Raw genomic sequence first — 17,500 nt, forward strand, 5'->3', positions numbered from 1 at the left:
CAAGCTCGGTTTCCCAGCTCAGAATAAACACACTCACCAACAAAAGCTGCTCTGTGTGCTTCTTGGCCTGTGTTAAGTATTTTTATTTTTTAGTAGCGAAGAAAGTTGCTTACCAGAATACAAAATTGCAGGTTTTTTTTTTTTTTTTCTCCCAGAAACTTCTTTGTGCACGCACATTATTTCTATCTGACAAAACAGACTAAACAGAGTTTCAGTGTTGGATATATGACCTACAGCCTACTCCAGAATTCTCTCCCTCTGTCATTTTATTGGCTGATGCGTGGATTCTATAGGAGTTCTCACATACAGTGGAGCACAGCCCCATATAGAAGACACAGGGAGGGTTTCATGTTGGATCTGGATCTCTCTCTCCTTCTCTCTCTCCTTTCTTTGTCTCTCTCTCTCTCTCTCTCTCTCTCTCTCTCCTCTCTCTCTCTCCTTCTCTCTCTCCCCTTCTTTGTCTCTCTCTCTCTCTCCCCTTCTTTGTCTCTCTCTCTCTCTCTCTCTCTCTCTCCTTCTCTCTCTCCCCTTCTTTGTCTCTCTCTCTCTCTCTCTCTCTCTCTCTCTCTCTCTCTCTCTCTCTCTCTCTCTCTCTCTCTCTCTCCTTCTCTCTCCCCTTCTTTGTCTCTCTCTCTCTCTCTCTCTCTCCTCTCTCTCTCTCTCTCTCTCTCTCTCTCTCTCTCTCTCTCTCTCCTTCTCTCTGTATCTGAAGCTGAGAGGCGGGGGGGGGGGGACTCTGCTCTGAGGAGGAGGAGGAGGGGGGGGGGGGGAGAGAGGGGCTGCTGTGTGTAAGAAACAATCCTATTGTAGGTTTGTCTTTTTGACAGCTCAGGTCGGGGACGTGTCTGGACAATGAACCTCTGAAAAGAGACTTCCTGTGCCCCAACAGTGGCCCCGGGTCAGGTGTACGACGCGGACGAGCAGTGTCGCTTCCAGTACGGAGCCTCCTCGCGTCAGTGCAAATACGGGGTAAAGAAAACCTGCATCTCTCCCCTCCTCCTCTCCTCCTCCTCCTCCTCCTCGCCCCGCTGCCGCCCGCAGCAGTCGCGGGGAGTAAAAAGCGACGGGCGCTTCGACGCACACGCCACACTCCCACCGGGTCCCCTTCAGACGAAACTACGGAGCGATCGACTGTTTCTCTCCAAGCTCTGAGGCAGCCTTGATCACCGTCTTGGAAGGAAGGCTGAGGGGGGGGGGGGGGGGGGGGAGCTGCGATAAGGATCAGGTAACAGGAGAGGATAAGAGGCAGGGTTGATCCGACCACCTCACCCTGATCAAAGGCTGCCGTTCAGGGGTTATCAGAAGAGGAGATGTTGTTCTTCTAACACCTGGGCCAGGGTCCAGGGGGGGGGGGGGGGCGTGCATCTCACGGAGCTTCCAGCTTCTCGCTTTCCATCCACCGGCTTATTCAGGAGGGGGGATGAGGGAACCAGGTCTAAACCCATCTCCCCTCCACCCCAAGCACCACCCTACCCCCACCTCCACCAAACCCTACCACCCCCCTCCCCCACCCCTTATAATCCTAGAGGACCCTCATGTTGCACAGTAAGACTTACCCCCCCCCTCACCTCCCCTCCCCTAAAGAATCACAAACTTAGTCACGGCGGAGGTCGTAGGAAGCCACAGAGAGTTAATGACGCAAAATGGGATATTGCTTCGCGTCGTATAAATATTTGGGCACGCGTTCTGAAACAGACGGGGGCGGGGGGTGGGGGGGGGGGGGGGCGGGAGAGATTAGCCGAGATCACAGAGTTATTTCGTTTCATTGAAAGAAATATCTGACAGCGGATCATAACGGGGCCCCCCCGAAATCAAGCCCTGTCATTTTGGCTTCAGAGCTCATAATTGTGGTTTTAGATCTGCATGAAAGACAAGCATTTATAAAGGAGAGAGATCCCCCTGCTCTGCTGTTTGCACACAAGCAGAACAGACTGTTTCATCACTTCACCAGGCCATCTGGTGAAGAGAGACACCAGACAGGACCACAGCCAGGAGTGACAGATCTAATACTGCATGTAGGAGCGCTGCATTTCCCAACCTGCCTTTCAGTCCTCAAAGACAACCTCTTGGACTCCGCAAACCTGCGGTCAAACGGTCCAAGTGTTTGCGTGGGGGGGGGGGGTTGTGTAAGGGCAACCTGTGCTCATGTTGCACCACACATAACGCTTTACTGCCTCTAAAGAATATGGATGAGAAGTAAAGTATATGAACAGGGAGAGGGGATGGTCAGTAACTCTTTAATGATCCCTCCTTCCTATGACTCCATACAGACAGTGTTGTGACCTGGTACTTGTTACCTCATCTGGGCTTTATGATCAAGGTCTAAAGTCATTTGGCCAAAGTAGCATTCTACTAGTAAAGACAGCTAAATGATGTGGTCAGCAAAGTCGTAAAACGGGTCGCGTTTCTGCTCGGACCTCGCAATGAGATCAAGCCAGATTGCAAACAAGCATCCGGAACTGACATTTATCTGTCGTTGATTTAAGCCGACATGGTTGTGGAGGTCACATGCTGGTCCGTGCACAGGTGGGGTCCCCTGTGATGTCAGCGCCTCGGTGATGTCAGCGCCTGTGATGTCAGCGCCTCTGGAACGGCGGCGACCACACGGCGTCACATCCCAGCTTGAGGCGAGTCAGAGGTGTCCCACTCAGGGTGATGAATGTTTCTAATATAGCAGGCCAGGACAGAGGACCCCCCCCACACAAAGGACACCTATATCCCCAACTCAACCTGCCCCCACCCACCCACCCCTGCCTCTCATCGCTCAAGAGGAAAGCCTTGAACCCGGACAGTGACATAGGGAGGTGAGGGCATGCAAAACAAACATCCTTTGATGGCTATATTGCCTGACTCCCTTCACCCCCTGGCCCTTTGCCTCGTCACACCTCCCTCTCTCGTCGTGTAAATCCCTCAGGCCCCCGCGTACAGCTTCTCCCCGGGCGCGCTGACCTTTCGCCAGGGCCCAGATGGCGACGGGGGCCGGAGCGGAAGGGGGGGGGGGGGCTTATTGAAAGCAGCTGGCCGCGCTCGCCGCGCTCTGGAAGCACCGAGAGTGGCAGTTTGCTGCTTTATTTAATCTGGATGGGCTCACGGAGCCACTGGACCGGGCTTATTTACTGACCCGCGGTCAGAACCCGGGCCCGGCCTCGTAACCTCTTGTTCATGGGCCTGCTCCTCTCCAGTACACAGTTGTCCTGTAAAAAGCCTTTGAAGTGGAGATGCGAAGGGACTGGGTCAGGTTTAATGGGAAATCGAATGCAAGCTTGTGCTGAGTCGTCCTTGTAACACGCATCCAGTTTTACGGTTGTATTTATTTGAGGGGCGAACGGAAAGCCTTGTCTCGGTTTACCCCCGCCCGCACCAGGATCCCCTCACCTCCCCTCACACACACACACACACACACACACACACACACACACACAACACACACACCCGCCTCCTCAGTGAGTTCAGATGTGAATGGCTTCTCCCTCTGTTGTGGTAGACTGAGCAGGGCAGTGAGACTTAGAGACGTAGAGACAGTGCTTACTCACTCAGGCCCTCCTGCCAGATCAGAACCCTTCTGACCGTGTTCCCTCCCTGCTGGAAGGGGTGGGGGGGGTCGCAGGCGTCTCCTGTGGGGGGGGGGGGCGAGGAGACAGATTTCCAGTCAACGTCTGACAGAGGATTCCACAGAGAGACGTCACGACTCCCGGAGCTCAGTGGTCGAACGCGAGCGAGCGTTAGTCAGGCTGTCGACGCGGCCCCGCGCTGCTCCCTGGTCGCACGGCTCCAGAAGAGCGAGCGATCTGTCTCTCCTCTCTCTCTCTCTCTCTCTCTCTCTCTCTCTCTCTCTCTCTCTCTCTCTCTCTCTCTCTCTCTCTCTCTCTCTCTCCTCTCTCTCTCTCTCTCTCTCTCTCTCTCTCTCTCTCTCTCTCTCTCTCTCTCTCTCTCTCCTCTCCTCTCTCTCTCTCTCTCTGTCTCCTCGTCCCAGATAGGGACACTGAAGAAATCTCCCATTATCCATTCAAATTCTAACCTTGTTACAATATAATGTACAGACATACAGTATATATAACTATGCTATCTGCTGTTGATAGAGTTCATAAGCATAGCAGCGCATATAGATCAAAGTTTATTGTGTTTTATTACAGGTTTTGATTGTTATTCTGTAGGTTTACATATTCCGCCCGGGATTGTTAAGAGGAACAGGACCAAACAATTCCAACATACCTGTAATTGTACTTATCATTGATAACAAATAGCTGATAAACTTGAGAACTAGAGACTTCTAGGCATCAGTTTCATCGCTGATTCTAACACGGATCCTCTGTGAGAGGCGGGCTGGTTGTATTCTGACCAACTTGCTCACGCCTTCTTTCCTAGGAAGTGTGTAGAGAGCTGTGGTGCCTAAGCAAAAGCAACCGTTGTGTCACGAACAGCATCCCTGCATCTGAGGGGACTCTGTGCCAAACAGGAGCATTCAGAAGGGGGTAAGTCAGACCCGTTAGTTATTATTCTATGATTACATGATATGATACGATTGAATTTAACCTTCATTTAACCAGGAAGTCCCGTTGAGATTTCTTTGACAAGAGAGACCTGGCTAAGATAACTGTGGAAATAAAACGTAAATGTCAGATGGCTAAGCGGTTAAAGAATTGGGCTAGTAATCAGAAGGTCGCTGGTTCGATTCCCAGCCGTGCCAAATGACGTTGTGTCCTTGGGCAAGGCACTTCACCCTACTTGCCTCAGGGGGAATGTCCCTGTACTTACTGTAAGTCGCTCTGGACAAGAGCGTCTGCTAAATGACTAAATGTAAATACACCACATAGAACACACGCACAAACCCCCTCCCCCCCCCACACACACAATCTAGACGTGGGCTGTGAGGTCATCGGTTCACCGTCAGGCTCCGTCCAGGTTAGTGGAGACGGTTTGAACACGGATTACGGCGTCCATTGTCGCCGGCCGGCTGGAGCTTTACGAGGGGAGAATGGGAGGACGTCCCAGCCTGTCGTCTGGCATCACCGTCAGCCCGCTGGAGCCTTTCATGGCCCGGGTCCTGGACAACACACGGGGCCCCAGGTTGAGCCTGTGGGCTTTGGAGCAGCTTTGGGACAGCCGGTGTCGTACCCCTGTCTGCCCCTGCCGGGTGGAGCTTCAAAGGAATATGAATGTCAGCCGTTTCTCACCCCGGCCGTGTCATGGGGAGAGGCCCAGTCAACAGCGGGAGGGAGAGAGAGAGGGAGGGAGGGGGAGAGGGAGGAACAGAGGTGGGGGTAAGAGAGAGAGAGAGAGACAGAGAGAGAGAGAGAGACAGAGAGAGACAGAGAGGAAGGAACCCACCCTACCCTAGAGGCCCCCACAGCCACTCCACTTCAACACACAAGCGTACGACCCACGTCGTTTGGGGGGGGGGGGGCGTTCACCTTCCGCTGGAGCCGTCATCAACCCTTCTTCTTCTCCTCCTCCCCCGTCACAGTGGTGCTACCAGGGGGAGTGTGTGGGCTTCGGCACCTGGCCCCAGAGCGAGGACGGAGGCTGGGGGCCCTGGTCCCTGTGGGGGGAGTGCAGCCGGACGTGCGGTGGCGGTGTGTCATCCTCCAGGAGACACTGTGACAGCCCAGCGTAAGTAGGCAAAGTAAGCCACAGCAAGCTGAACACACACGCACACGCACGCACACACACGTCAAGGTCCTGCCTGCAGGTGTGTGTCGGTGTGTGTGTGTGTGTCTGTGCGCGATGTTTCCACTTGTACGGCCGGCGGTCATGTAACTCGGTGCTACCTTGAGCCCTTCACACACACGCACGCACACACACACACACACACACGCACGCACACACACGCACGCACACACACGCACACCCATGGTTCCGCAGGTCCTCTCGGGGGGAGGTAGGGTTTCAGCGGTGCTGCAAGTGGAAGCTCCTGTCCTCGCACTCTGTGCCTCTCAGACTGTGGACGGAGGGACCAGGGGAGAAGAGAGAGAGAGAGAGAGAGAGAGAGAGAGGGAGGGAGACGGGAAGGGAAGGGAGGAGAGGGGGGGAGGGCATGCTGCAGTGTAATGTGGAACACCTGCGTAAGGTGATCGTGGCCCCTTAGTCCCAGAGCTGGGCACTGGAGCAGGGAGGAGAAGCAGAGGAAAGGCAGACACTGCAGCCAAGCTGGAACACATTCATTAGACTGGCTGGCTAGCAGAGAGGGGGGGAGGGAGTGCAAGGGAGATGAGAGGAGGAGAGAAGAAAGGCTGAGACATGTGAAGGGAAGAGGGTGCTGTGTAGAGAGTGCAGAGAACGAGAAATAGCGGTAGAGGCTTAACTTGAGACACGGCGGGAGGGACAGAGCGAGGCTAATGTGATTATGCTAGCAGGCTAGCAGGCTAGCAGGCTAGCGTGACACCAGGAGAGGATGGTGGTGGTGGGGGGAGGGGGGGGGGGTTAGATGTGTGTGGCTGATAGACACGGGTCTGCACCAGCTCCAAATGTCATGTTACCCTTAAGAGCTTTAAGAGCAGCTTGGATTTCATGAATGAATAACTGGCAAGGTGCCGCCGACAAGCACACACACACACACACACACACACACACACACACACACACACACACACACACACACACACACACACACACACACACACTGTCTCTGACAGAAAGATATTTATCAGACATTTCCACTGAGGTGTGCGCATGTCGGTGCGTGTACGTGTGTACGTGTGTGAATTCTGATTGTGAGACTGGATGTCCAGGTATCAGACGATCAGAGTGAACGGGGTGGTCTGCCAGCATGGGGACTCGTCCCTCTCTTTCCTGACTGTTTCTCTTGGTTCTGTCTGTGTTCCAGGCCTTCAGGAGGAGGGAAGTACTGTCTGGGGGAAAGGAAACGCTACAGGTCATGTAACACCGACGTGAGTGTACACACACGCACGCACACGCACACACACTCCTCCCATATCGGCCTCCCCACTTCCTTTCTCTTTCGCCGTCTCAGTTTTACGGAGAGAGTAGTGTTAGAGAGAGAGTAGAGAGAGAGAGAGAGTACAGAGAGAGAGAGAGAGAGACAATAGAGAGAGAGTAGAGAGAGAGAGTAGTCTTAGAGCGAGAGAGTACAGAGAGAGAGAGACAATAGAGAGAGAGAGTAGAGAGAGAGAGTAGTGTTAGAAAGAGTAGAGAGAGTAGTCTTAGAGAGAGAGAGTAGAGAGAGAGTAGAGAGAGAGAGAGAGAGAGAGAGAGAGAGAGAGAGAGAGAGAGAGAGAGAGAGAGAGAGAGTAGAGAGCGAGAGCGAGAGAGAGAGAGAGAGAGAGAGAGAGAGAGAGAGAGAGAGAGAGAGAGAGAGTAGAGAGAGAGAGAGAGAGAGAGAGAGAGAGCAGGCAGACTAGAGAGGGTTGTTGTGGTAGTGACTGTGTTCATTCAGGCGTCCTGACCTGTCACAGTGTGACCAACAGCAGGATTTCTCCCTGCCCTCCCTGCTCTACTAACATCCTTCCTAGGGCGACGGAGGCTCGGCCTGTCACTCGAATCTAACCACCACTTTTTCAAAGTTCTATGAAAAGCATTTCAAATAAATAAAAAAATAGCTTTGAACAAATATTTAGTATGGCAGCAGACTCCAAACTCCTAATAACAATTTCTAGGTGGGCTTTTTCATAAGCTGAAAATTGAGCTAGTTTGGGGGCTTGTGGACATTTACCCACAAATCTTAAAAATAACAGCTCAGAGCAAGCATTGAACGTTTACTTTGGAAAACAAACAACGTCCCTAACCGCTATTTCACTACCCAGACCGCGCCGCTTCCAATGAAAATGTGCCATCACACCACACGCACACACACACGCACACACACACACACACGCACACACACACACACACACACACACACCTCCACACGCGCACACAAACACACACTGAATGCAAATCTGGTTGCAGAGCAGGTCTAGGCTTAGAGAGGCCATTAAATCAGGACAAGGGTCTTGAGAGAGACTGCAGAGTGCTGACAACTCTGACCTTGAGGAATTCAGACCGACCCCCAGGGCTGTCACTTTGCTCTCATGCATAGCTGTGTAGCGTGTACAGAGGGAGAGGGTTAGTCAGTAGGGAGCGACTGGTGGAGGAGGTGAGAGCTGGTGGAGAGAGGACAGCCAGAGCTAGCAGGAATGGGCTGGTGGGGGAGTGGACATCTGTTACCATAAGTGTTTCTGTCCAGAAGAAATTGTTGTGGTTTGAGTCAGGACATGTCCCCACTTGGTTCCCTGTGGTGCAGACACACACATACACACACACACACACACACACGCCCACAGACACACACACACACACACACACACACACACACACACACACACACACACACACACCCGTAGAGTTCCTGCCCTTGTCTCACGCCGAGTGGAAGTCAGTGATCTTTCGTTTTTTTTTCTTTCACAACAATGAGCTCATGCTTCGACCCCTCCCTCTCCGTGTCACTTCCTCCTCCAGTCCAATCAGGGGAGGCTCCCCATCTGCAGAGGGGTTCGACTGGGGAACCTGGTGGAGGGGGGGGGGGGATATTATACAAACAATAGTGTGTTGGGGGGGGATTCAGAGGAAGAGGGTGTTTGTGGTTGAAGGGGGTGGCGATATTAGGTGTTTTAAACCCAGTAAACTAACCAGATGTGATGCGTTCGCTCGTCTTCGAAAACATTTGCGGTCCTCATGTCGGTGTCGTCACTCGAGCGTGACCTCGCTCGTGTTGTGCTGCTCTGGGAGCTCTCCCTCCCGCGGCGTGTTTGATGTTTGTGGCAGCGCCAGATTGGCCCTCACTTCAGTGCTGATGAAAGTCATTCAGGCCCAGCCTCTGGCCTCAGCACAGCCTCTGAACTACAGCTTTGACCTGGACTCCTCGACAGCTTTTATCTGCCCTGTGGGAACGTGCTGTAGTGGGGCTTCACAGACTGGGCTTCTCTGCTGTACCAGCCGCTCACGCACTCTCACCCCAGCCAGGCCTGGATCCAAGTCCAGATCCAGGTCTAGTACAGGGCAGGTCCAGGTCCAGGTCTAGTACAGGGCAGGTCCAGGTCCAGGTCTAGGTCTAGTCCAGGTCTAGTCCAGGTAAAGTCCAGGTGTAGTACAGGTCAGAGGTCAGGTCCAGGTCCAGGTAAAGTCCAGGTCTAGGTGTAGTCCAAGTCTAGGTGTAGTCCAAGTTTAGTCCAGATCCAGGTCTAGTACAGGGCAGGTCCAGGTCTAGATCTAGTCCGAGTCTAGTCCAGAGCCACGTCTAGAGCTAGTTCACGTGCTGGGGTAGTCCAGGTCTAGTTCAGGTCTAGTCCAGGTCCATACCAGTCTTCTCCAGGGTCCTGGGGCTAAGCTGATGTTTCTAATTACTCAGGATACGAAGCGTTCTGTTACATTTATTTACATTTACATTTACATTTATTCATTTAGCAGACGCTTTTATCCAAAGCGACTTCCAAGAGAGAGCTTTACAAAGTGCATAGGTCACTGATCATAACAACAAGATAGCCAAAAAAACATCGCGAGTAGCCAAAACATGAAGCACACATTGTGAACAACCAAAGTAAGTGCCAAAGGGAAGAACCATAAGAGCATGTAGTTAAACAAGTCACAACCAAACAACATGAACAGCTATAAGTGCAAGTGTACCTGTGGGAAAAAGCAAGCAACAGTAATAAAACAATATATCACAGCGAGAACCAAAAATTTTAATCAGTTACCACTAACCACAAGAGCAACAAGTCTCTAAGCAAGAGTCATTGTGATCCTTGAGGAAACTAACATCGGGTCAAGCGAACCGTTCCTAAGTACCGTTGTACTCCCGGAACAAGTGCGTCTTGAGCCTTTTCTTGAAGGTGGAGAGACAGTCAGTGTCTCTGATGGAGGTGGGGAGTTGATTCCACCACTGGGGGGCCAGACAGGAGAAGAGCTTGTGTTGGGACCGGGCGGTCTTGAGCGGTGGGACCACCAGGCGGTTGTCTGAAGAAGACCGTAGGTGGCGGGTGGGGGTGTAAGGCTGCAGGAGAGACTTGATGTAGACGGGTGCAGTCCCGTTCACTGCTCGGGTGCAGTCCCGTTCACTGCTGTTATCCATGTCAGATCTCCCAAACTAAAAAACAAAGCAATCCCTTCAAACACAAAGCAGATTCTCACAGGAGAGATTCTGATCAAACGTCCCAGACTGTTCTGGTGTCCCCAGAAAGCGTGGCGGCGCGTCAAAAAGGCTTTTCTCGCCCCGCAGGAAATAATGATTCCCATCCTGTTGTCAGAGCTGCAGGATAGTTCACCCGTGTCTCTCCACCTTTCTCTTCCTGTGTTTCTGACGTGCTGCTGTGTGTGTGTGCATGTGTGTGTGCGTGTGTGTGTGTGTGTGTGCTCACCAGGCCTGTGCGGCAGGATCCAGGGATTTCCGAGAGAAGCAGTGCGCCGACTTTGACAGCATGCCCTTCCGTGGGAAGTACTACAACTGGAGGCCCTATACTGGAGGTGAGCTTTCTGGAAGTCCTTCCTGGTTCTGGTGAGGCGACAGCCTTCCCAGGATGCACTCTGGTCCGACGGCAGCGGAGCCCCCGGGGCCGCCTGGTTTGTGTACCCAGCCAACACCAACAGTGGGACGGTCGCTTTGATGGGGTGTGGATTCCTCGCATTCCCCAGTGGAGGAGGGCGTTGGGTTCGACGTCCCCAGGGCTCTGCTGGGGCTGGGAGTGTTTGCTTTTATGGATTCTGAAAGGCCCCATATTCTGAGAGAGACGGTCTGGTGTCCTGTTGTCGGGGGAACGCATGTTCCAGCCCATCACGACATGATCTAGCCGAACTAATTGTAATTCTAGATGTCCGGACGGTCCTATGTACTGGCTTGGATTCAATCCTGTCCCTTTCCTCTATCTGTATCATGTTCACTAATTGAAAAACTGACTGTGAACCCAAAACAAGTCGTCAGTGAAGTCCCAGTTAGCCATGATGTGTCTGATAATCTCCTGGAGAGCATTGAGCTTTAAGCAGAACTCTCTTATCAGAGGGCCTTCCATTAGTTGGAGTTATGACATCCTCTCTGGCTGAGAGTAATCTCTTGGACTGTGGACCTGCATGTTAACCAGGGAGATAACCTCTGTGGAGGTAGCCCTGGCCCTCAACCCCAGCCCCAGCCCCGGCCTCAACCTCAACCCCAGCCCCGGTCTCAAACCCAGCCCCAGCTCCGGCCTCAGCCCCAGCCCCGGTCTCAACCTCAACCCCACCCCCCGGCCTCAAACCCAGCCCCAGCCCCGGCCTCAACCTCATCCCCGTCCTCAACCCCAGCCTCGGCCCCCCAGCCCTGGCCTCAATCTCAACCCCAGCCAGGCCTCAACCTCAGCCCCCAGCCCCCCAGCCTCAACTTCAGCCCCGGCCTCAACAGCATATCTCTCCCGGTGCATGTGTCACAGTGACGTCAGCCTCGGCATGACTAACACAAGGTCTCTTTATTATTATTATCAACAGGGCTCAGACTGAGTCTAGAACATTCTTCATGAACCGCTGCACTACAGTACAGCCACGGTTTCAACACTTTGCACTGTACACCGTATCACAGCAACCCTACGTGGTCTACGATAAAGGAGATCCGTCTATATGTGTGAGAGTCGCTCACGGCTTTGAGCAGAGAGGATTGTGGGAGTCTGGGGGCCTAGCGGGAGATGCTAATGTAAACAGCAGCTCTGTCTCTCTGTGGGGAGCTCGCACACCCGTGGTCGAACGTCTTTTCACAAGCATAAAACAAGATAAAATTGACTCGTTGATTTCCGAGTCACTTTGTACGAGTGTGTGTTTTTTATAACGATGTGAATATCTGCCTGTGTGTGTATGTGTGTGTGTGTGTTTAATGTGAATCTCTGCTTGTGTGTGTATGTGTGTGTGTGTTTTATAATGATATGAATCTCTGCTTGTGTATATGTGTGTGTATACATATCTGTCTGTTTTATAGCGATGTGAATCTCTGACTGTGTGTGTGTGTGTGTGTGACCCAGGCGGTGTGAAACCCTGTGCTCTGAACTGCCTGGCCGAGGGGTACAACTTCTACACGGAACGTTCCCCCGCGGTCATCGACGGTACCCGTTGCCAGGGCGACTCGTTGGACATCTGCATCAATGGGGAGTGCAAGGTGAGAGGACAACCAGGAACTAACCCTAACCCTCATCAGCCAGGCTCCTGACTAGGACTGGAGGAGGGATACCAGGGAGGACATGAGCAGTGAAGAATCGGTACTAGATTCTGTGCTGGCGTGCTTTGGTTTAAGCGCAGTTCTCTAAGCATATGTGAAGCCCTCTGTGACAGTACAAATAACATTTGATTTGATTCGTGATACGAGGGAAGGCATGAAGCATGTTTTTTTTGTGGATATTTTTAACCCTTCCATTCGCTTCCGTTTGAGTAGTAGCCGTCCAAGTGAGTGTTTCCTGAGTTGATATCCTTGGTCTTATCTAAGGGAACACAGTTTACAAGATAGTGTCTGGGTAAGGGTAAACGTGACAGCAAACCACAAAGGAGTCTGTTATGGAACAATACACCCTCATGGTAGCAAGCTGGCTCAATAACTGACTTCAGTCTTTTGGATTCTTATCGGAATCCAACAGTTTCTTCTAGAATTGTGTTTCTGACTTCACACAGGAAATTCCGTTTCACGAGGACGTTGAATTGAAAGACTGTCGTTTGTATCTCAGTGGGGAATATAGTTTATGGAATGTCTGAATTTACATAAAAACACCCAAAAAAGCTGATGTGCGTATTATGAATGAGGCTTCGCACTGGAAAAGTGTACACTTAGATTTAGCAGACGCTCTTATCCATAGCGACTTACAGTTAGTACAGGGACATTCCCCCCGAAGCAAGTAGGGTGAAGTGCCTTGCCCAAGGACACAACGTCATTTTGGCATGGCGGGGAATCAAACTGGCAACCTTCAGATTACTAGCCTGACTCCCTCACCGCTCAGCCATCTGATTCCCTAAGTGTACACTTAGATGCCTTGTTCTAGAAAGAGGGCTTTCCTCACATCCAGAGAGCATGGAGGACTTCGAAGTAGAGAATGCATTATACTAAGGGAAGAAATGAAGAATATTCCTAACCAACTGCAGCACGTTTTATTTTTTAGACAGTGTGTCTTCTTGCTACAGAACTTGGCTTTCTAGGTTCACTGACAAGGGGTGATAAATATCTGGAACAGTCTGGATGGCCCTCAGAAGTACTCAGTGTCTCACAGTGTTTCTGCGGCAGTGAGAGGAGAGGAGAGGAGGGAGAGAAGGAGAGTGAGATGAGAGGGAGAGAAGGAGAGTGAGATGAGAGGGAGAGAAGGAGAGTGAGATGAGAGGGAGAGAAGGAGAGTGAGATGAGAGGGAGAGAAGGAGAGTGAGAGAACATGCAAAGAAGGAGAGTTAGAGTATATACAGGGAGGATTCAAGAGAAGAGTGGAGAGATGATGAACATCTTTTTTTTAATGACGCCAGTAATTCCTCCTGTCAAATTAAGAGTTTTAATGAACATACTCTTAATAAACCTTTACTCACTGACCGTAGTCAAAGTTAAAAAAAGCGGTGACTTCCAACTTCCTTTCCGGACGTCAAACGACCGCAAGATACGTACAACGAACGACGCTGTGTCTCTCAGACCGTGTAAGCAGTTGCTCTCTCCTCTCCGCAGCACGTGGGCTGTGACAACATCCTGGGGTCCGACGCCAAGGAGGACCGCTGTCGCATGTGCGGAGGGGACGGGAGCACCTGCGAGGCCACCGAGGGCCTGTTCAACGACTCCCTGCCCAGAGGAGGTGAGAGCGGTGGGGGACAGACACACACCGAACGCTCCCTCCTGGCTGGAGGTACCGTAGCGAGGTACCTAGGTGTTCCATGATCTACCGGCTTAGCGCGCGAAGCTAGGGTGAAGCACGTCTCTCAGGCGTCACATCCTTCCTAGAAGCTTGAAAACGTTTGATACTTTTGCCGTATCTAAGCCGTTTTATTCACGGTTGCCAAGAGGCTGAGTAAGCTCAAGAAGAATTCATCAAAAGCTATAAATATAAAACACAAATGTAAATCAATATATTTGCCATATATGCATGTGTTCTTTCATAAACGTGAGAAGCCACGTGAGAATATGAAATAGCAAAGAGAGGGCTGTTCTCTGGTGGTTGTGAGGACCGTACAGCCCTGTGTTTGGTAGGGAAAGGTCCTCATGTGTTTTGAAAGCTGCCAAACAGAACACGCTTGGAGTCCCCTCCCAGGAGATATGTCCTTGTTGGAAGAAACCAAGGTGAAAGCTCAGGAACTTCTTGGTTTTTTGGCAACGGGGCTTCATTCGAGGGCCAACAGATAGCTGTGGCCAAGAACTTCATTTCTCATCAAAATGCGTATTTATCCCCATTTGTCACCCAATGATAAAACATATGTTTTTGTGAGTTGAGAAACATGTTGTCAAAACATAGATGGAAACACAATATATTCATATTAATGACATCATCCGGAGAGGGAATTAGTCAAGATATGGCTTCACTCTGGGTCTGGGTCCAAGATCAGTCTATAGAGAGGTGGAGAGAAAATACTTCTGTCCTTCTATGGTATGGCCCCATATCATCTAAAAATACAGTGTGTGTATTTGTGCGTGGGTGTGTGTGTGTTGGAGAGAGGGGGAGGGTTCCCCTTTATCCTCTTTTCATAAAGTTTGAGACATTATCTCCTCTGTCCTTTTTAGGTGTTAAAATCTTAAACAAATGACTCAATGTCCAGCGCACCCTCCCCCCCCCCTCCCCTCCCCCCTCCCCCCTCCCCCCCTCCCCCCTATAGACTCCCTACCAAGCAGGATGTGTGGGCCTTCCAGACCTCACCTCTCCTTCTCTCCTGTTCCCTTCCAGACCTCATCTCTCCTGTTCCCTTCCAGACCCACCTCTCCTTCTCTCCTGTTCCCTTCCAGACCTCACCTCTCCTTCTCTCCTGTTCCCTTCCAGACCTCACCTCTCCTTCTCTCCTGTTCCCTTCCAGACCTCATCTCTCCTGTTCCCTTCCAGACCCACCTCTCCTTCTCTCCTGTTCCCTTCCAGACCTCACCTCTCCTTCTCTCCTGTTCCCTTCCAGACCTCACCTCTCCTTCTCTCCTGTTCCCTTCCAGACCTCACCTCTTCTTCTCTGCTGTTCCCTTCCAGGCTACATGGAGGTTGTTCAGATACCCAGAGGTTCAGTGCACATTGAAATCAAAGAAGTTGCCATGTCCAAAAACTACATCGGTAAGTACAGTAAGGGGGGATTAATCATTTGAAGTTGATCGAGCCAAATGACCACCTTTACTACCAGCGTAACACCCTGACGACTTGGACCCAGATGAAAACTGCATGTCACCCTGAGCTTAGTTGAATTATCCACGAGCGATTCCCAGACGGGCCACTGAGGATGATTCCCTACAGTGATGTGAAGCGACGTGGAACACTGACCTGTTTCAGATGAGGCCTTTAGATCTTATCTAAGCCTGAGTCGTCTTCTTCCTGGTGTCATCTTCAGTCCTGCGCAAAACACAAGATGCTGACGGTATCTTTGGTTTTGATCTCCTGCTATGTGTGCGTGTGTGTGTGTCACTCGTTGCCTGTCTCCCAGACCCCCCTGGATCTAGTAATGGGGGTCTTGGCTCTGAACTCTTCTTCCCAGTTCCAGACTAAACAAAAACCATTTGCAACACTGGCAGTGTCAGAATCGAAAAAAACAATCAAACAAGCAGATTCAATTTGGGGTTGTTTTTCGGCGCTTCCATTAACAAGAGAAAACTGTGTGACAGTGTGCTGAATTTATGGCAGATGGTGTTGATGGAGGCCCTGAGTCCAACTTTGAACCAGAAACCAGTGTCAGATTTATAGCGCCGTAGTGACAGCTGCTTGGTCCTCAAGGATTTCGGGGGATATGATGTCTATATATCAACGTTTAAGAGTGTAACTTTCTCTATTATTTGCAGACTCTATATCCCTTCCAAGCAATTTGTAACTCAGTTATGAATGTCATGTGTGACAAAGGAAATATTTTTCTTTCCAGCGTTATGTGAGCCTTAGCTATTGAGGCCAGTGGAGCGCATTTTCAAACGTCCACGTTTGACAAAGAGGTGGCTTTATGCTGAGTTGAAAAGGATCTAAGGTTAGGCAAACAGTTAAGGCTTCACTTAAGCCTAACTCTAAGGTAACAATAGTGAAGCGTCTACAAACAGCGATTTCGCTGATTACCTAAGGTTATACACACACCTGCTGATAATGCCTTAATTGTGCTTATTTAAAACAGACAAGTTAACTTCATATTGTTGCCTTAATCTGTGTAAATAGCGATGGTATTGTACGGCAGTGAGCTATGAAGAGACAGATTGACAGAGAGTGCAGAGTGGTGGAATCACTGCTTCCCAAATTTGGCCCCCTTTCAAAACAGAGAAAGTGGATATTTTCAGATCTGTTTTGCTTGGAGACGAAACCTTTGTTTTGACGACCAGAGAAGACTGGTATTCGTGGGTTTCTTCCAAGCTTTCACCTGAAGAGTGTGTGTGTGTGTTATTTTCTCTCTGTTCCCTCACTGAGGTGTGTGTGTGTGTGCGTGCTCTGAGTGCTGTTCAGCGTCTGTTGAAGGAGTGAAAGTTGCCAATGACTTCAGAGAACTGGAGGAAGAGTGCCATGATGAATGATGGCGATGACATCACACCAAAACATTGCCCCCCCCCAACACCTGTTGTCTTAGCTACCGTCCCTAGGCTGCCCGTCACGGGACTCTCCCTGGCGGCATTTCTAACGAGCTTCCGTCGTTTTCTGTGTCGCCGCCAGCCTTGAAGTCCGAGGGAGACGACTACTACATCAACGGGGCGTGGACGATCGACTGGCCCAGGAAGTTCGACATCGCGGGGACCGCCTTCCACTACAAGAGGCCCTCGGACGAACCAGAGTCCCTGGAGGCCCTCGGAGCCACCACGGAGAACCTGGTCGTCATGGTAAACGAAAGCTGACGTTTTTTTCCTTATCTCGCCCCCGTCCCGGTTCTAGTCCGAGAGCAGGTCGCTCTTCGGATCCCTTTGAGGGTCACGATGACGTTGATAGGACCTGCTGACCTTGGTCGGGGTCGCCCGTCTCTTCGGACGTCACACCTGTGCTGGTGATCGTCACAGGAGCCTCTCTGGGAGCCTCTCCCAGAGAGACGACCCAGAGAGATAACCCTGTTATCTGAGAGGCGGCGGGGGTTGGAGTTTGAAGGTTTCACTGCTTGGAGAGCTGCGTGAAACATCTGGGTGCAGACCTCAGATGACCTCCAGCCTGCGGTTCGGGGGAGAGCAGCTATTTAAAAGGGGATATTGAAAAGGCCGTTTCTGGCTCGGTTCAGTCTCACCCAGGCACACGTACTGGGGAGGCCGTGTGCGAGGGCGTGTGCTGGCAGGCTGGAGTGTGTGTGTGTGTGAGTGTGTGTTTGTGAGTGTGTATGTATGCGTGTGTGTGTGCGTGAGTGTGTATGCTTGTGTGTGTGTGCACAAAGACTTTAATGGGTCTCCTAAGTGCTTGAGTGT

General features: G+C 51.3%; 1 protein-coding gene across 1 annotated transcript in view; it reads left to right on the forward strand.

The window, feature by feature from the left end:
* Window positions 1-17,500, forward strand: part of adamts6 (ADAM metallopeptidase with thrombospondin type 1 motif, 6) — a 38,408-nt gene that overhangs the window by 9,368 nt on the left and 11,540 nt on the right. Inside the window, 10 exon segments of the mRNA XM_067258690.1 lie at window positions 828-878; window positions 880-969; window positions 4,366-4,476; window positions 5,465-5,610; window positions 6,824-6,887; window positions 10,353-10,455; window positions 11,970-12,103; window positions 13,637-13,760; window positions 15,129-15,209; window positions 16,770-16,933. Of these exon segments, the coding sequence (XP_067114791.1) occupies window positions 828-878; window positions 880-969; window positions 4,366-4,476; window positions 5,465-5,610; window positions 6,824-6,887; window positions 10,353-10,455; window positions 11,970-12,103; window positions 13,637-13,760; window positions 15,129-15,209; window positions 16,770-16,933 (1,068 nt within the window).

Source organism: Osmerus mordax, chromosome 20 (genome assembly GCF_038355195.1).
Source record: "Osmerus mordax isolate fOsmMor3 chromosome 20, fOsmMor3.pri, whole genome shotgun sequence".
NCBI classification, from domain to species: domain Eukaryota; kingdom Metazoa; phylum Chordata; class Actinopteri; order Osmeriformes; family Osmeridae; genus Osmerus; species Osmerus mordax.